This window comes from Phyllopteryx taeniolatus, chromosome 18 (assembly GCF_024500385.1).
Source record: "Phyllopteryx taeniolatus isolate TA_2022b chromosome 18, UOR_Ptae_1.2, whole genome shotgun sequence".
Taxonomy (NCBI): domain Eukaryota; kingdom Metazoa; phylum Chordata; class Actinopteri; order Syngnathiformes; family Syngnathidae; genus Phyllopteryx; species Phyllopteryx taeniolatus.
Window position 1 is genome coordinate 16019436 of NC_084519.1, and position 18003 is coordinate 16037438.

At 42.9% G+C, this 18003-nt stretch overlaps 3 protein-coding genes across 12 annotated transcripts; 2 read left to right on the forward strand and 1 right to left on the reverse strand.

The window, feature by feature from the left end:
• The first annotated feature begins 4 nt into the window (after positions 1–4).
• Positions 5–7175, forward strand: pgm3 (phosphoglucomutase 3). 9 transcript variants are annotated; one of them, XM_061753120.1, is made up of 13 exons: positions 9–135; positions 2711–2919; positions 2969–3172; positions 3462–3529; positions 3641–3774; positions 3993–4185; positions 4261–4418; positions 4549–4632; positions 4698–4796; positions 5995–6114; positions 6187–6307; positions 6789–6964; positions 7069–7175. In XM_061753120.1, the coding sequence occupies exons 1-13, from the start codon at positions 64–66 to the stop codon at positions 7156–7158; spliced, it is 1728 nt and encodes a 575-aa protein (XP_061609104.1). In that variant the 5' UTR covers positions 9–63; the 3' UTR covers positions 7159–7175. The 9 variants fall into 9 exon arrangements, with proteins under 9 accessions (XP_061609103.1, XP_061609102.1, XP_061609107.1 ...); XM_061753126.1 differs by lacking the exon at positions 9–135 and adding an exon at positions 2035–2195 and having other exon boundaries at positions 2988–3172; XM_061753119.1 differs by having other exon boundaries at positions 5–135; positions 3993–4418; positions 6187–6303; positions 6791–6964.
• A 271-nt stretch (positions 7176–7446) lies between these two features.
• Positions 7447–13086, reverse strand: ngs (notochord granular surface). The gene is given in 12 exon segments (XM_061754909.1): positions 7447–7847; positions 8346–8440; positions 8516–8660; positions 8908–9031; positions 9211–9289; positions 9291–9310; positions 9384–9466; positions 9469–9517; positions 10207–10330; positions 10363–10502; positions 10575–11110; positions 12086–13086. Coding segments are annotated over 11 exon segments (1110 nt in total). The 5' UTR covers positions 10731–11110; positions 12086–13086; the 3' UTR covers positions 7447–7752.
• ccnc (cyclin C) lies at positions 11488–17807 on the forward strand. Of its 2 annotated transcripts, XM_061753130.1 has the most exons (12): positions 11488–11647; positions 13108–13214; positions 13806–13890; positions 13999–14068; positions 14477–14528; positions 14628–14683; positions 15444–15479; positions 15654–15745; positions 15818–15885; positions 15955–16034; positions 16425–16543; positions 16612–17807. In XM_061753130.1, exons 1-12 carry the CDS (start codon positions 11616–11618, stop codon positions 16664–16666), a joined length of 852 nt encoding a protein of 283 aa, XP_061609114.1. In that variant the 5' UTR covers positions 11488–11615; the 3' UTR covers positions 16667–17807. The 2 variants fall into 2 exon arrangements, with proteins under 2 accessions (XP_061609114.1, XP_061609116.1); XM_061753132.1 differs by lacking the exon at positions 15444–15479.
• Positions 17808–18003: the final 196 nt, after the last annotated feature.

Here is an 18003-nt window from a genome sequence, read left to right on the forward strand (position 1 = left end):
AAAATGGATGATGAGGAGGAGGAGCAAAGAAGCCACGACGGAAATCCCTATTCTGCTTTCTTGATGTATTCGCGTCTGTCAGCGTGGCCCATCGAAGCCTCTCCTGCCCCCCAAGCACACGATCCGTGGACACGGGTGGGTGACACACACGGACCAGCCCACGCGCGTACACACGAGTGCGGGCCGGCAACCAATTGGCTTGATGCTGTGCGGTAAAAGGTTCATAAATGACCTTTTATGACATTTGCCATATTACTTGCACCGTATTACTGAAGTGTAATGTGTTTTTGTTGTTGTTGTTTTTTAAGCCCACTGTGTGGGTTTGTCACTTGGACAAGCGTCATTACGTCATACGCGGTACCCGGAAGTGTCCAGCCCCCTCCCTCTGTTAATCGAAAACGTCCTTAAATTATTTTATTTCGCACAGTTTTTCGCCTCACTCAAGCCAACAGTGATTTAAAACCGTAAATGCTGTTTAATTTGTACATGCAATCAATTAATAGCGTGTGGTGCGTGTTTAACATTGCCGAGAGGCACGTGGCACGTCATGTGACGTACCCCGGCCCCTCTGCCATAAAGCCCCGACTGACGGAGGGCTGCAGTGATGGTTGACTTTCTAGAACTTTGGCCCATCTCCCGAGTGCATCTCTGGAGCTCAACCACAGTGATCTTTCTTCTTTACCTCTCTCACCAAGGTTCTTCTCACCCAATTGCTCAGTTTGGGCAGACGGCCAGCTCTAGGAAGGGTTCTGATTGTCCCAAACGTCTTCCATTTCAGGATTACGGAGGCCACTATGCTTTTAGGAACCTTAAGTGCAGCAGAATTTTTTTTTTGTAACCCTGGCCAGATCTGTGCCTTGCCACAATTCTGTCTCTGAGCTCTTCAGGCAGTTCCTTTGACCTCATGATTCTCATTTGCATTGACATGCACTGTGAGATGTAAGCTCTTATATAGACAGGGGTGTGGCTTTCCTAATCAAGTCCAATCAGTATACTCAAACACAGCTGGACTCCAATGAAGGTGTAGAACCATCTTAATGATGATCAGAAGAAATGGACAGCACATATGCGTGTGTAAATATGTGAGTGTCACAGCAAAGGGTCTGAAAACTTATGGCTGTGTGATATTCCAGTTTTTCCTTTTTAATACATCAGCAACCATTTCAACAATTCTGCTTTGTTTCTGTCAATATGGGGTGCTGTGTGTACATTAATGAGGAACAAAATGAACTTAAATGATTTTAACAAATGGCTGCAATATAACAAAGAGTGAAACATTTAAGGGGGTCTGAAAACTTTCCGTACCCACTGTATGTCCAGAGGAAGCTCAAATCGGGCAAGAAAATCAGTTTAAAGAACGTTTACAAGGTAAAAATATTGTGAATAAGATCAATGTTTCTATACTTTATTGCTGAAGTAATCAATTGAATAGAGAAAATCGCGATTGTTGTAAAATGTGCCGCAAAATATCTCCACATGAAAGCTTGGGAACAAATACAAGAAGAACTGAGAAAGAGGGAAATAGTAGCAAAAGACTGAAACTCAGTCCCAAAAACAGATGGAAAACTAGGAGCTTAGTCAATTTGAATATTGTACTTAGACACAGAAAATAAGCAATTATGAAAATATAGGTGTGGAACCAATTCTACATGTATTTATGGTGAAATTGAATCTATAATACAAAATAATTATTAATATAGGGGTAGAATCAATCATGTACTTATGGAGTGTTAAAATATATAGAGAAAGGAGTGAATTGAGGAGAATGCAGGAGATATTTGAAATGAGAGGAATTTCGAGTAAACGAACATAAAATCCTTCTGTATTTATTAGAATTTCTGACGACAACTGGACTATATAGGAGACTTAGAAACGCAGATACTTTTCTTTACGGTGTGTGTATATAAGTGTATTGGGTCAGTATATGTCCAATTGTAATATGCCATAATATAGTACCGAGATGAACGGTATAGCCTGAAAGCCAATGCAGTTATCGTGGCCGACCAAAAGGTGGCGACAGCGTAATAGTCGAGTTTGCAGACCGCCGTTAAACACCAGAAGAAGCAGAAGGAGACGAAGAAGAAACAGACGAAGAAGAAACAGAAGACGACGTCCCCTTAAGCAGACGTGTCGTGCCACCCAAAATTGGTCTTTGCCACGCCACACGATTGTCACGCTGTAAACAACAACAGCAAGTAAGTGCGGTTGAAGTCAGCGTGCGTCGACGGTGCCGGGTTGGCTTAGTTTGTAGGTTTTCCAGCGGTTTGGACGTCGTCTGCACGATTGAAGAGTGCTTCGAGGGACTTTCAGCGGGTTGGGCGTATCATGCCGTGTTCAATGACTTTATGGAGTTTGAACTTTGCCTTTCTTGTACTCTGGCATTGTTGGTACTGTTTTGACATATTTAACAAACACATCCGTGTCAAAAAATGTTGATCATTCTTTTCCCAAAGTCCAATATGTTTGAAAATGTCTTATTTTGAGGAAACATCTGTTTTCTTTGTTAATATAAATATAATGATTTACTGCTTTAGCATGATTATATATACAATTATTATGGATTGCTGAGAGGCTGAAATTCAGATCATTCTGACAATAGTAAGTTTAAAAAGCTCTCTAAACTATCAATCAATGATCAACTGTCAATTAATCATTCCATCTCTTATGAGAGCCCAACTTCTGACGAACGTGTTTGTGATGTTTATTGCAGCGATGGCCCACTTTGAGGAAGTGTCAAAACTGTCTAGCATGCACCCGAAACCTCCAGGCGTGGTCTTGCAGTATGGCACGGCTGGTTTCAGGACCGACGCCGGTCGACTGGATCACGTCGTGTTCCGCATGGGCCTGCTGGCCACGCTGCGATCCAAACAAACCAAAGCGACCATCGGCGTCATGGTCACCGCCTCCCACAACCCCGAGGTGCTCCTTGAATGACCCGAGTAAAAGTTGACACCTTCCTCTGTCTTAGCTTCCTGTCGGTCTTGCAGGAGGACAACGGGGTGAAGCTGATTGACCCCATGGGCGAGATGGTGGCGCCCGCTTGGGAGGGCTACGCCACCCGGCTGGCCAACGCGGAGCAGCAGGAGCTGCTTTCGGTTCTGGAGGACATCATGGAGAAAGAAGACATCGACAGGAGCCAGGAAGCCTCAGTGTTTGTGGGCAAAGACACCAGGTACAGTAGAACCTTTGATAATAACCACATAGGCATTTTTCTTACACACAATTTTATATTCTAAACGGTCTTAAAAAGTTCCACTATGTAATATAGTTGAAACCAGAGGTTTACATACACTATACAAAAAGACATGCACTTTTTTACACTATCTGACATTAGACAAAATCTTTACTAATTACAAGAATCATGAGGGAAGGATTCATTTTTTAAAATGTTTTTTAAGGCAATTTTCATTACTTTAAAGTCGGTGTTAATCCCACATCCTGAATCTGAGTAATGTATGCAGGAGCAGCAGTGCCAGCCTGTCGCAAGCAGTACTGGACGGCGTGTCATCATTGAGGGGACGCAGCAAAGGTTGGTGTCACTCACCCGTGTCGTGCAGTACAGTGGAACCTCGACTTAACGGATTAGTTGTTGTATGTTTAGTTTTAAATCTGACCTTGTCACGTCGGTCTGTCCAATAAGACTACGGCTTGGTGACCACCCCGCAGCTCCACTACATGGTTTGCTGTCACAACACACAGGGCCGCTACGGCGAGGCCTCGGTGGAAGGATACTACATGAAACTCTGCCAGGCGTTCATCGAGCTCACCAAGAATGTAAGCCACTGGGGTTAGATTGCTTCAGATGTGTGGAAGTAAAAGTAGGGGGGGGAAACGTGTCGTGACTGACAGTTTGGAAAACAGTAATGAGCTTGTTTTGACAACGTCAGGAGTTAAAAATCCAGATAACTGTTTTAAAAGTAAAAAGTCATCAGGAAAATAAATATTCGAGTACTTTATTACTTACCGCCACTGTCTATGTGTCCGCTGTGTAGACACCCAACCGTACGGACGACCAGAAGCACCTGACAGTGGACGGCGCCAACGGCATCGGCGCGCTGAAGGTGCGCGAGATGGAGCGTTACCTCAAGAGGGAGCTGCAAATTACCCTCTTCAACGAAGGCCACGGAAAACTCAACCACCAGTGCGGGGCTGACTTTGTCAAAGTGCAGCAAAAGCCGCCCACGGGTGTGATTTGTAGCCTTTTGGATTTATATACAAACATACTGTTAAATGTTTCATTCCCCGGGTTTCCCATGGTAGGCATGAAGGTCTGCAGCGGCGAGCGCTGCTGTTCATTTGACGGCGACGCCGACCGCATCGTTTATTTCTACACCGACTCGGAGGGTCGCTTCCACCTGCTGGACGGAGACAAGATAGCGACGCTCATCAGCACGTTCCTCCAAGAGCTCCTCGTGCAGGTATGCGCGGGAAGCGTACACAGCAAAAAAGTGCAGCCCAGCGCTTCCCAATTATTCTTTTTTTTTTATTGTTTTTTGTGGCCCTGTGGTTGAGGACTGCTGCTAATAAACGTGTGTATGCTTTTTCAAGGCTGGTCTAAATTTGAAGATAGCCGTGGTGCAAACCGCGTACGCGAACAGCAGCTCCACACGCTACCTGGAGGACACCATGAGGGTGAGCGCACGTGTTAGCATATTGACTCAACGGAGACGCTAACGTGCTCTTTCGTGTTGGTTCAGGTGATTGTGAGATGCACAAAGACTGGAGTGAAGCACCTCCATCACGCGGCGCAGGATTTTGACACGGCCGTTTACTTTGAGGCTAACGGCCACGGCACCGTAAGTGACCTCACATTTCCCCGTCGCTAACCAAAACGGCAGCACTTGCCAAGACACGAAATCGGTTTCGAAGATCAGTTATAGTGTAGAGTTACACCACCGTGTTGTAAACAAGTTCGCTGCGTCGTATTAATCACGATCTGATGTTTGAAGCCCATTGGTAAATAAAACAGCAGCACTTACCAAGCCAGGTTAACAGTTTTTTAGAGGAATGAAAGCGTCTGAGAGTCTTTATAGCGCTGTTGTAAACAAGCTCTCCGCACAGTATTAAAGACGGGCTTATGTTTGAACTCCATTGCTAAGCAAAACAGAAGCACCCATCGGGGGCGCGCTAAAATTCTCAAAGATATAAATTTGCAGCTATTTGGTGGTTTCATCGTTTTTCATTTTAAATAAATGCTTTAAATAACAAACATTGTATTTGGAATTATGAAGTCAGTAGTTTGTAGAAGAAAATAGAAATGTTCATTTGTGTCAACGAATGTCAACTATGTTCTTTTTTACAGAACAAGTTATTTGCTTTATGTCTGAGTTAGTTTCGGATCAAGTCGAAGGAGCTTTGCAAATCTTTCCAAATGTTAGTAGCCCAAGTGTCATAAATTGGAAAAAGGTATCCAGTGGAAAAAACTTTTGTACTTGGTGGATGAAAAGAGAGCTGAGATCCTGGCAGGAATGATGAAAGTTCGAAGCTCTCCGTTGACTGTTCTCAGTCGGACTTAAAAACTCAAATATTTCATTTTCTCTGCCTGGACCAATAAGAATGGAACTGGACAGTAAGCTTTTTGGTCACTTCGTGACATACTTTGAGTTACAAATTAGAAGTGCATAATCCTGCATCTTCTGTCCAAAACTGAAGATATGAAAGAGTTAAAGCAAACAAAAACCCATTTGTATTATTTCATTCCCTCACCCATTGGAGGAATCGCATTGATAAGCAGAATCGGAATCGCTATATTCGGAACATCGCGTGACCAAACCCGGAAAGCGGTTTAGCAGGCTTTTTGTATATGCCGCAGTGACAAGCGAAACAACAGACTTACGACATAATTTGAACCCGAACTTGCTTGCTTCGCCATTCACTCAAACCGTGTAGAAGTGCTCTGACCCGTTTTGCCCAATTCGTACATAGGTTGCGCATATACCGGATTCCCATCCTGAGCCATCACACACCCCACAGTGACGGCGTGTGTGTGTTCAGGTGTTGTTCAGCCCCGCGGCCGAGGAGAAGATCAAGCGACTGGCTGAGGACATCAGCACAGACGACACCAGGAAGAGAGCGGCCATTCTTCTGCAGCACACCATCAACGTCATCAACCAGGTACCGCCTTAATAACACCAATGTAGTCTTTTAACAGTGCTTATTATTCCTGCTGCGCTTATTCTCCCGTAGACAGTCGGTGACGCCATTTCCGACATGCTGCTGATCGAGGCGATATTGGCCTTGAAGGGAATGACCGTGCAGCAGTGGGACGCCATCTACACCGACCTGCCCAGCAGGCAGATTAAAGTAAAGGAAAGTACAACGTGTGCCGTGGAGCCTTGACTTACATGTTGTTTTTGTTTTTTTATGGGGTGCAAGCTAGCTTCTGATGCGCTGCCGCTCGAACAAAAAGTGGATGCACAGGTTACTTACTGTATGTATTGCTGCCATCTGGTGGAAGAGTATTGCATTGTTCTGCCTGTCACTATACGTCACAGGCATAGGTAGCTAAACAGAGATACATGAAGTAAACAAAGAGTTTTCTGACTTATGAAGTGAAATTTTGTCATTTCCCTTGGAACGACTGATGATCTCTCACAGCATAGGTGTTTCTAGTTAATTTTTGCAGGTGCTGAAGCGCCCCTCAATTGAATCCCAGCACCCTTCAAATTTTTTTTACCGAAAGTCCTTTTGAAACATTATTTTGATCACACCACAGTTGCTGAATCATTGATCAGAGTAAATGTTAAGCATCCGGTGATACAGCGGCGCTGTGTGTGCGTGCGCGCGGCAGGTGTCGGACCGGCGGGTGATCGACACGACCGACGCCGAGAGACGGGCGGTGAGCCCGCCGGGCCTGCAGGACACCATCGACGCCTCGCTCGGGAAGTACCGACGCGCCCGCTCCTTCGTGAGGCCGTCCGGCACAGAGGACGTGGTCAGAGTTTACGCTGAGGCCGACACTCAGGTGAGGACGGCGTCTGTCTGCCCTCTGATTCGCCAGTATTGTTTACACTGTCTGTGTGTGTCTGTTGTATGTTTACTGTAATTGAGTGTGTGTTTGTTTTTTAGGAGAGCGCTGACTCCCTGGCGCATGAAGTGAGCCTTGCTGTGTATCGCCTCGCCGGCGGGGTGGGAGATGAACCAAAACTTTTGCACTAAAACAATAATAATAACTCTCTTAGGGTACGTTTGACTTTAAATTGATACTTGAACACAACACTAAGTTGCAATGCAATCATACGTTTTGTAGCCATTTTCAGAGGGGCCAAATATTGCACGGTTAAATGCTTTTTATTCCCGTGACATAATTGTCACACCATCAGGAGTAGGAGTTTTATTACAGAAAAACAGTTTACCTCACGCATTGGATCTACTCTCGCATATAAATTATTACTTGACACTTTGTGATTTTCTTTTTGATTTTATCCCGCATTATCGGATAAACAGAAATCATGTTTACACTTGGCAATCCGACTTCCTGGTTGGACTTGGCTGCCCAAAATGAATAATAATCAATAGAAAGTTGTCTTTTTTTTTTTTTTTTTTTTTTTTTTTATAAATTATTAAATCAACACAGTGTACACTTTCATTACTTGCATGTTTTTTGTTGTTTAAAAAAAAAAAGCTCATCCACACACGCTCTCACACAGGATTATTAAGACATTGAGGAGGCTCACAAGTCGTTGTTGTAAGAGAAGCCACGCCACTTTTAGATGTTAATTTTGTTTCCAGTAACTATGGAAGTTTGGGGGCTTAGTTTGATGATTGTTCCTCAGCTGCAACAGAAATGGTGATGGTGCGCTCCTGCGTGTCGCTCTGAGTAGTGTCCTCCGTCTTAACTGACTGTTCTACAAACAGAGGAAGAAGAAGATTAAATCCAAACAAATATATGAAAATTATGCATCAAGAAAGCAAATCAAGTTGACGTGTGTTAGTATTCTGTATTTTTAGACACTTGATCACAGGTGATGAATTAGACTGGTAAGCACAATGTCAACACAGTGCAGGCCAAGTTAATGTAATGTCATCGATGGAGACTGAGGATCACACCTGAAGTGGACCACGAACAGAACTGGATCCTCTTTCAAATGAACTCGCAATGTGAACACAAATAGGAGTGCCTTTTCGGTTTCCTTCGTTCGCATCTGAGGCTATCTGGCGCAGTTATGACGTGCAGTTAGTGACTTCGCTATACCTACGCTATGAATATACATAGTCCATTTCGTATAGTCTTCCCTTCGTGACCGTTTTGGAGTGCCTCGTTGTGAGCAGTGAGTGCACACATGCCCCGCACAGAAAGGTGAAGGAGCAAGGAGGTGGAAAAAAACAAACTAAAACAGGCTGACCTGACATCCAATGAACGTGTGGACCGGTTCGCCGCACTGGTGTGGCTGTTTTAGAGTGCCTTGTTGTCGCGGAATGGAAAAGCCCCGCAATGACTCTGTGGGATGTATTGCAGCCACCAGACGCTTTAAGCAGACTTTACAAAAAAAGCATCAGACATGGTCTACTCTACCTGATGTGGACCATCTTGCTCTCAGACATCTCGGTGGCCTGGTCCTCGTTTATTTCACCAATCTGCGTGTCACGCGGTGAGTGCTCTTCTGTAAGAGCTTCACCGACAATCAGTGCTCCCCACTCCTCCAAACCTTCACATCCTCCTCCTCAACCTTCTCGTCTACCTCAACCTCGACATCCTCCTCCTGAATCTTCTCATCTTCCACCTCAACCATCTCATCCTCCATCATGGGTTTGTTGGAGTCTTCCAAGGAGTAGACTGCGCTCTCCGAGTCTGCCGCCGCCGTGGAAGCGACACAGGAGGACTCAAAGGCAGGACCGCAAATGGCAATTTAGGACTGCATACTGACAAAAGTATTGAGATGAACCCAAATGTGTTCCTTCCTCAACTGTATGTGGTAATCTCAATCTCCAAACCCATCTTGACGTTGAGTAAATCCTGATATTCCCATAGAAGCAAAGCAGTCTTCTCCTTGGTCACCTTCAGCTCCAGCTCGAGGGTTTCAATGCACTCCTGCAGTGTAATAAAATAAATTAATTAAAAAAAATGTTTTAGGTGATTGACACAACCAATGCCGAGTGGACCAGTTACATCAGTGGAGTAAATATTGATGTGGCATAATAGTGAGCGCCCCCCCCCCCCCCCCCCCCCCCCCCCCCCCTTAAGGCAAAGCAGCAATATGCTATACTCACAACTTTCTTATAACAACCTATTTCCTCCCTCACGCCACGGACGCGTTTGGTGGACGCGTGGTTCAGTTCCTGAAACTGCTTTGTACCGAGTGTCCATTTCCTGAAGCAGAACACGCATCAACCTTTGCACAGAAGGCCGACGAGACCCGGCCGCAGCGCTCTGTCCTGCCCACCTGAAGGTTTTTGGCTGCGAGGCAGTCGTATTGAGACTGGATCTGCCTGAGAGCTGACGAGAGGTCCGGGACTCCAAAGACGGGTCGATCTTGGCGGTGGTCCAGTAGATATTTTGCAACAGCTCCTCGAGTTCCTTTTAATGACACTCAAAGATTGTCAACTTTGACAAAATGAAAAAGGAAGCACTTTTGGGGTTAACACTTATTCAAATACTACTTGCTCATTAAAAGATCATAAATGGACAGTTTTTTAAAACGCTTATTAGTGGCTTATGACTTACCGGTAAGGTTTTTCCCCACTACTAGTGAAACTTTAGGCCTCCTAGTATGCAATTAAACTTTACTAGTAAACTACTATGCTGCAGCAACACTACTAGCCCCAAATAGTAGGCATGTCTCACGCACTAGTAGCCTCTGGACCCTACTAGTAGTACCAAAATGCCAACTAGTAGTTGTGCCTCACTAGTAACTTCTAGATGTCTTATTAGTATGCCTAAGTTGTCCTATTGGTGTACAGAAATGTCATGCAGTAGTTGAAGGCAGTCATTCTACGAGTGTTTTAAATTGTTTTCCTAGTTAGGACAAAGAGTCTACTAGTACATGGACCTGGATAACAGGGATATACTGTATAGTACATACGCAAGTAGCTTTCTAAAAAATGTCTCAGCGGCCTTTGGGGTGCAAATGGCAAATAAAAAATTCAGTTCTGCCTAGCAACAACTGGCCAATTAAATAAGCAACTACAAGAATGGGCCCATATAAAAACAGTACAGCTGCAGCTAAGATTAAACCATAGATAATTATTATTTTTTTCCTTTATTACCGGGCGGAGGTTGGTAATCTCGCTTTCTGCCTTTTTCCTAGCACGGTCCACCGTCCCTTCGTATTTGGTCCACAGCGGGTCCAGCTGGCCCAACATGGCCTCCTTGGGAGCCAAAGACGAGTCCTACAGAGAGCACCCAATTAGATGAGATGACTGATTTGATCGGCGGCCCGGTTGAGGTCCCTCAGCTGGCGTTCGTACAGGTGCCTGAGGCCCGAAGGGGGGGGGACATGTCGGCTCTTCAGGGCCTCAATTTCAGCCTCCAGAATCTTCTTTTTGGACTCTAGTGTACGGACCTAGACAGAGCAACAAGTCCATGTTTATATAAACTCCTCGCAAGAAGTTGGGGATAATATGTGGGTGCTGACCTTATCGATGTACACTGCCAGATGGTCATCGAGGGCCACCATCTCCCGCCTCTCGGCGGTCCAGGTCGTCATAAAAGCCTGGTTCTCGGTCGAAGCCGCGTCCATGTCCAGGTTTGGTCCCAGGCCCGTGGACGTCCCCACGTTGGCACTGCCCATAAGACACACGTTACACAAATGCTTCCAAATGGATTACTGATAACGATTACGGTATTTCCTTCAAAGGTGAGTTAGACCTTTCCGCCCACTCCGAATGGGGCTAGCAGAACGGTGTCGGATCTCCTGAGCGGTCGGAGACGCGGTGCGCACGCACCCGGAGTTGGTAGGCGCGAGGCGCCTCTGTGAGGGCACTATCGAACTGACGGCGGTAGGAAGACATCCTGTCTGGACCGGAAGTCGTGCTGCTGATTCTTCTGTGGGACCCTCACGCCTTTGTCTGGCACCAGTATGAGGGTGGTCCTTATATCCTCGGCCCTTCGCTGGACTTCTGCAGGAATGTTGGAGCTGGCCGGCCCATGCGTGACATCGCTTGTAAGCATCTAGAGACGTTGTGCCAAGCAAGTTGCAGAGATGAGATGGTGGACGTCATTATTAAATGTGGGGTTGACGTCTTAATGTGACATTCATGAAAAATAGATCCTCTTTTGATCACACCTTAAGGACAAATGATGTTTTTGAATTGAAGTCAAAAGCAGAGACGAAAAACGAAGGTCACCGAACCAGAATCCACTATTATCATTATTATCAATCTATCCATTTTGCTCACCAGTGTCGCGGGTATGCTAGAGCCTATTCCAGCTGACTGTGGGCGAGATGCACACCCACATTTACACCCACGCATGCACGGGGAAGAACATGCAAACTCCACACAGATTGAGACATAATTTATTATTCTTATTATGACAAGCGGAACCTTCGTTTTTCTTGTCTCACCTGTTTCCTTCCGGACGTTTATTTGCGTTACTCCAGTGTTTCCGGTGTCCACTTCTTTGCAGTAAATTAACGCAAATTTAAAGTATTCTCTTCTACCTCGTCTCGTGCACAATGGCTGGAAACTTCTGGCAAAGTTCCCACTAGTAAGTTTGAAGCAACAAAACGGTCACGATACGTTTTTATCTCTGTAGCCGCCGTCTTGCTCGCGGGGCCTAGCATTAGCTTTGCGGAAGCTAGCCGCCGCTCTCGAACTCTTACTACGAGACCAAATTGTCTTCTTTGGCTTAAACACGAATATTTAAACTTTGAAAGGCAACGCTACTTTCCGCCATAAATGTAAGGTTTTATTTTATTTTATTATTATTATTTTTTTTTATCCCCGCAGCCCCCACCTCCCCCTCCTCAAAACAATTGGTTGCGCTTAGGAACTACTACAAAAATTGGCTACCGGAGGTTATGTCAATATTTGTCGCTTAATTGATGTCAAATTGTCTACTAACGACTACGACTGTGTTCGGAATCACTATGTAGTCCCCTAAATAGTTTTGTAGTGAGAAAGCATACACCAAAACCCTTTTTACCTCCATTCCTCGAACAAATACAAGTACTCAAGTACCTATGCTCGATCATCATCGATTACAACTGAAAGACATGTCAGTTGTTTGTTTTAAGTGAATCGAATATTGTTAAAAAAAACACCAACCAAAGATTGGTCAGGCTGTGCAATTCATTAATTGTGGTGGGGAAATCTCTTTAATGTACAGTGGATATAAAATAATCTCTGCACATGTCCCAATGTCAGGTTTTGGGGGTATTCAAAAAGTTAGACCAAGATCATCTCAAAACTTTTTTTCCACCATTAATATGAGCTCGAGAAGAAAAATACTTTTTTTCCCCCCATTGACGCTGTGGAAGCTCTGCGGACTGTGTCTTGTGCTGTACGATGCAACAACAACAACAACAACAACAAAAAATGATAAAAGCCTACTAGAAAACATCAGAACTTTATTTTGGGTTAGTCAGAGGCACTTTGAATGTTGCCAGGTGTGGGCTGACCCCTCTTCAACATGAGTTTGAATGTGATCGGTTCATTCTGAAAACTGAACACATCCACATAGTCAGTTATAGTTTATTTTTAGTTCCCGTCTCGGACTTACTTAATTAGTTTTCTCCATTGAGTTGTACAGGTTATTGGTCACACCAATGGAGGAAAAAAGTTTACATTTTTCCTGGTGTCAATTTTTGGATCACAAAAACATGGCATTTGAACAGGGGGGTGTAGACTTTTTATAACCACTGTAAGTAGGTAGATAGATAATTGACAACTGATTTTGTGAAATGCACTCGGGTCAAAACAATACGATGTCATCGTAACGTACTTGGTTGTTGAGTATTTATAACGGATGGTCCACCAGCTGATGTTAATCCTGTAAGTAATTTCTGGCATCCCAAGTAGTGTTCCAAAACAAATTTTCATTGGACTGATAAGTCAACTGTCTAGTCCACAAGGTAGAAATCCCTCCATAGCTGATAGGAGAGTGAGTGAATGATTCCGAATACACGGTGGGAAGTGGCTGAACTCCCCAATTTTGTCTTGGCCAAGTCTACAGTGGGTGCTGGACAAGCAGGACCTCATGAAGGAACGACAGAAGGACCTCAAGTTCCTCTCTGAGGAGGAATACTGGAAGCTGCAGATCTTCTTTGCCAACGGTGTTTACCTTCTGTCATTCAACCACAATAATGCCACGCACATTTTGCTCCCAGAAGGAAAATCCAATTAACTGCGATGCAAAAATCAACTTGAATTTGAAGTACTTTGTATATTAGTTTTGAAATTAATTTGAAACTATTTTTGAAATTTTCACCAAATTACTTTGACATTCTATAATGTATTTGAAGTACTGTCTGGAATTTTTGAGATATTTATTGGGTTAATTAAAATGCAGTATTTCTCAAAATACATTTGAAATATTTAATTCTGCAATATTAAATCTTCAGTTGAAATATGTTTCAAATTTAATAATTTCTGAATTTGAAATGTATATTTTGGAATTTTAAAAATTATTTTATTCAATTAATTTACAAATATTTTCTTATTTTTATTTACTGTAATGAGAAATGTTTTTACAATTTCTTTTAAGTGGTGGGAGACGGAACAAGGGTAAATCAAATTTTAGATTAAAGGTTATATTTCAGCAATGGTCTTAATTTGCTCAAAGATTTATTTGGCTTTGTGTTTGAATGAATAGAACATTGATGTACTTTTATTTTTTATTTTTTTTAATTTCTCCCCCTCCCCAGTCATTCAGGCTTTGGGAGAACACTTGAAGCTGAGGCAACAGGTTATCGCGACTGCTACCGTCTACTTCAAACGCTTCTATGCAAGGTAAGCCTCACAGTGTCTGAAGTATTGTCATATCAAATGTGATATTGGCAATATAACACCGTATTTGTGTAACGACCGAGCTAACGGGCATTCTTTCCCTTTCTGCAGATACTCACTAAAAAGTATAGATCCAGTTCTCATGGCTCCTACCTGTGTTTTTTTAGCTTCTAAAGTGGAGGTATGGACTTTTTACGATTTGTATTTAGCTCTTTTTCATACTGTTATGTCGTCACTGAAAAGACAAAAAAAAAACTGGAAAATGACGAGTGGATCTGTTCTCATGCTTTGTAATATCTCACTTTGTTATAAAGGTCAAACTTTTTTTCTTGCAATATTCCAAATGTATTCTTTTAGTATTGACTTAATTTCATTAAAATGAAATATTCCTGACGTTTATTTTTTCGTTGTAAAATGTTTAGCTTGTTTTAGTTTTTGCATGCTTGTTTTAGTTTTAGTCTGTTTTTTGTTTGTTTTTTTGCAATATGATGACTTCAGTCTCATAAAATAAGGATTTTTGTCTCGTAATGTTATGTTTATTCTCATATTACTCCAAATTTATGTAAGTTGCACTTTATTCTTTATTTAGGAATTTGGTGTGGTTTCCAACACGAGGCTGATATCGGCAGCCACGTCTGTGTGTAAGTCAACACACAGTCACAATCAGCTAACTGGTCCAATTGACAGATAAAATACAGATTTGCATATATATATATATTTTTTTTCTCTACTCAAACTAGTAAAGACAAGATTCTCATACGCCTTTCCAAAGGAGTTCCCTTACAGGATGAATCATGTAAGTAATGCGCACGCCTCTGCATGCGCATGTAGCATCTCTCAGCATGGCGTCAAGACATGAGTCTGTTTAATTCCTCCGCTGTCGCCACGGCGATGTCGCCGTGACTGCTGTGCCGTGTTCCCTGTCCATGTCCACCTTTATTTATAGCGTGAGTGTCTGCGAGGTGGGGAGCGGGTTGCCATGACTCCACGATGACAATAACGATGGTGTTGGGCTTCATGTGTGTTCATTTTAGGGATGCAAATGCGACCAAATGTCTTTGCTCACAATCACTTAGAGAAGGAATACATAATAATTATTTAAAATGTAAACATTTTTAGTTATATTTTTCGAGAATTTGAAATGTTCGAGTTGAAATGTATCATGTAAATTTGAGATATTTGTCAAATTTTGTATATTTATTTTTTGACCATTTATCAACTGAAATATTTTTTTCAAATTAACTGAAAGTATTCATGAAAATAAATTGAATTCCAATTGGTTAATTTGAAGTGTTTTAATTTTCATAATTATTTTGCATCATCTAGATTTACATGGAATATTTAAAAAATTAATTTGACAAATTTACCAATTCTTCCATCTAGTGGAAAATACAAGATTAGATGAAGATTATGATTAGCATTTCAAATCTTTGGAACAGAACATACCTCGCTGAGGCCGAAAACTGGTTGGGCCTGAATGAATTGCACCCTGTGATGCTTGGCAATTAGAATCTGTTGAATTGTTCCCGGTGGTCGTAATTGTGGTGTGTTTGCAGATATTAGAGTGCGAGTTCTACCTGCTGGAGTTGATGGTGAGTTGCGTGTTGCCATGCATGTTATTCAAAAGCATTCAAAGGTTGAAAATGCAAAGATGAAGTTATTGAACTGAATTGTGCGAGGAATGAACCGTTTTAATTTGTACTGGCCAACAGTGTGTAAATGATCTTCATCATGGAGGTTTTGAGCTGCCGCGTTTGTCGTTTCAGGACTGCTGCCTGATCGTGTACCACCCGTACAGACCTCTTCTGCAGTACGTGCAGGACATGGGACAGGAGGACATGCTGCTGCCGCTGGCCTGGTGTGTCTCTTGTCCCGTTTATGTGCCTTTTTTTTTTTTTTTTGCAGTGATTTGTAGCTTCTCTGCCACCAGGCGCATCGTGAATGACACCTACAGGACCGACCTGTGTCTGCTCTACCCTCCCTTCATGATCGCCCTGGGTACGTAAGACACGTCTCCCCCCCCACATCGGCTGTATTTACATGGCTTGTTGTTTCCCGCCGTCAAAGCGTGCCTGCATGTGGCCTGCGTGGTGCAGCAGAAGGACGCCAGGCAGTGGTTTGCCGAGCTCTCTGTGGACATGGACAAAGTAAGACTCGCGCACGCATTTGAAGGATGGCATTGGCTTCTAGTGTCCACAAAGACTGATCATATATTCATTATGTCATGTATGAATAATTAATGCAGGTAGTTGAACCAAAGAACATAAATGCTTGCGCCACATGTATGACATAACCGATGTTCATTTAGCCCATGAGTGATCCTGTAGGTTATTTTTGATACACGCACAAGGTATTCATATTAAAAACTTATTTCAAAAATGGAAACGTGTGATGTCTTGTCGCAAAAACAAAGTTTATTAAAAACAGCAGATATCATTTAATACTGAACTTGTTTTGAAAATGTAAATTGAAATTAGGCTCTTATTTCTTCTCATCCTCACACAAAAAAAACCGTCAAAAATGTTGAACGTGTTCAGATCCTGGAGATCATCCGCGTCATCCTCAAGCTGTACGACCAGTGGAAGAACTTTGACGACCGCAAGGAGATCGCCGCCGTGCTCAACAAGATGCCCAAACCCAAACCGCCGCCCAACAGGTACATTTCATCAGCACAAAATGGCCGACAAGACGTAAAACGCGACCTTGGTTTATGTTTGTTTCCAGCGAGAACGATCAGAGCTCCAACGGCAACCAAAGCAACTCGTACAGCCAGTCGTAGCGAAGATAAAAAAATAAATCAAAACAAGTGGTTATTGGTGGACGGCACACCGGACTTTGGCCCTTTTTTTCTCCCCTGAGCAGCCTTTGCGGTCACAAAGTGGAGAGAAATAATGACAATCCTGACGTCCTTGAACATCACGCACGGGAGGCCGCTCCTTTACACAACAAAACTTGATCACAAGTGTGGGTGGCAGGAACGTGTAGGTAACGTGTGTGTGTGTGTGTGTGTAGCAGTTGTGTGTGCGAATAACACGTGTGAGTAACGTGTTCAATATGTGTGTGGGGTGGAATAACATGCATGTGTGGGTGGGTGTGTGTGAGTAATGTGTGGGTGTGTAACTTGTAATTGTGTGACAATGTTTGTGTGTTACGTGCCTGTGTAAGAGAGTAAGGTGTGTTGTTGTCTGTGTATTGCTCAGGGTGTATTGTCCACTTATGATCCTTTCAAATCAACTTTTGTTTTTTTTAAACCACCTCCCTTTTGTAAATATGCCTCACATTCATTCAATTATGATGATTCCACTTTTTGTGTTCATTTTCATCGTATATTTGATGCTTTCCCCCCGCCCCCAACATCAATGGAAGCTATTTTGTTTGTGCATTTTGAGTTTGTTTTTATTCCGCATCTATTTAATGGTGGAATTGTTAACCTGTGCACAAATGTGTGAATGTGTAGTTTTGCAGCTAGTGTGTGTGCGTACCATCAACAAGGTACTTTTAAAGCCTTACAAAATGAAAGCTGCTGATATTACAGAGAGGACACGTTTTGGGTGTAAACTGATTTTAAAAAAAAAAAAAATTCTGGGGGAGGATTTTGGCAGAGTCCTGAAGTGTGTTGGTTTACCTCCTGAGTGACTTTCTTTTCTGTCACTGTTAATTCATATTAAAAATCAGTGACATTTTTAATCATGTGTTTTGAAGTCACAGAGAGAAACACAGCATTTCTTTTTTGGGGGGTTGGGGGACATTTCCCTCGCTTCTGGCAGTGTCCATCTGCTACATGACTGTTGTTCACTTACGTCTCAAATGTTTAAAAGGGCTTTTTTTTTTTTTTTTTTTTTTTTCACCCCTGACCGGAATATTCTGTTACCTGAAACTGTTTTGTCTACTTGAATGCTAATAAAATGTTTGGTGTACAAGCTTGTGTCATTTAGAAGATCTCAAATGTTAATATCACAAAAGCCTCTAATGCGAAATAGGCTTCTAAGCAAAAACAAAAAAAAAACGAGTTGACTTGCCAGGGCAGTGACGTCAGTCAGCTTGTATAAAGCTCCAAGATATAATGTCTCCAGAATTTCATAGTAAAGTGGGGTTGTCCCTCACAATAAACTATTA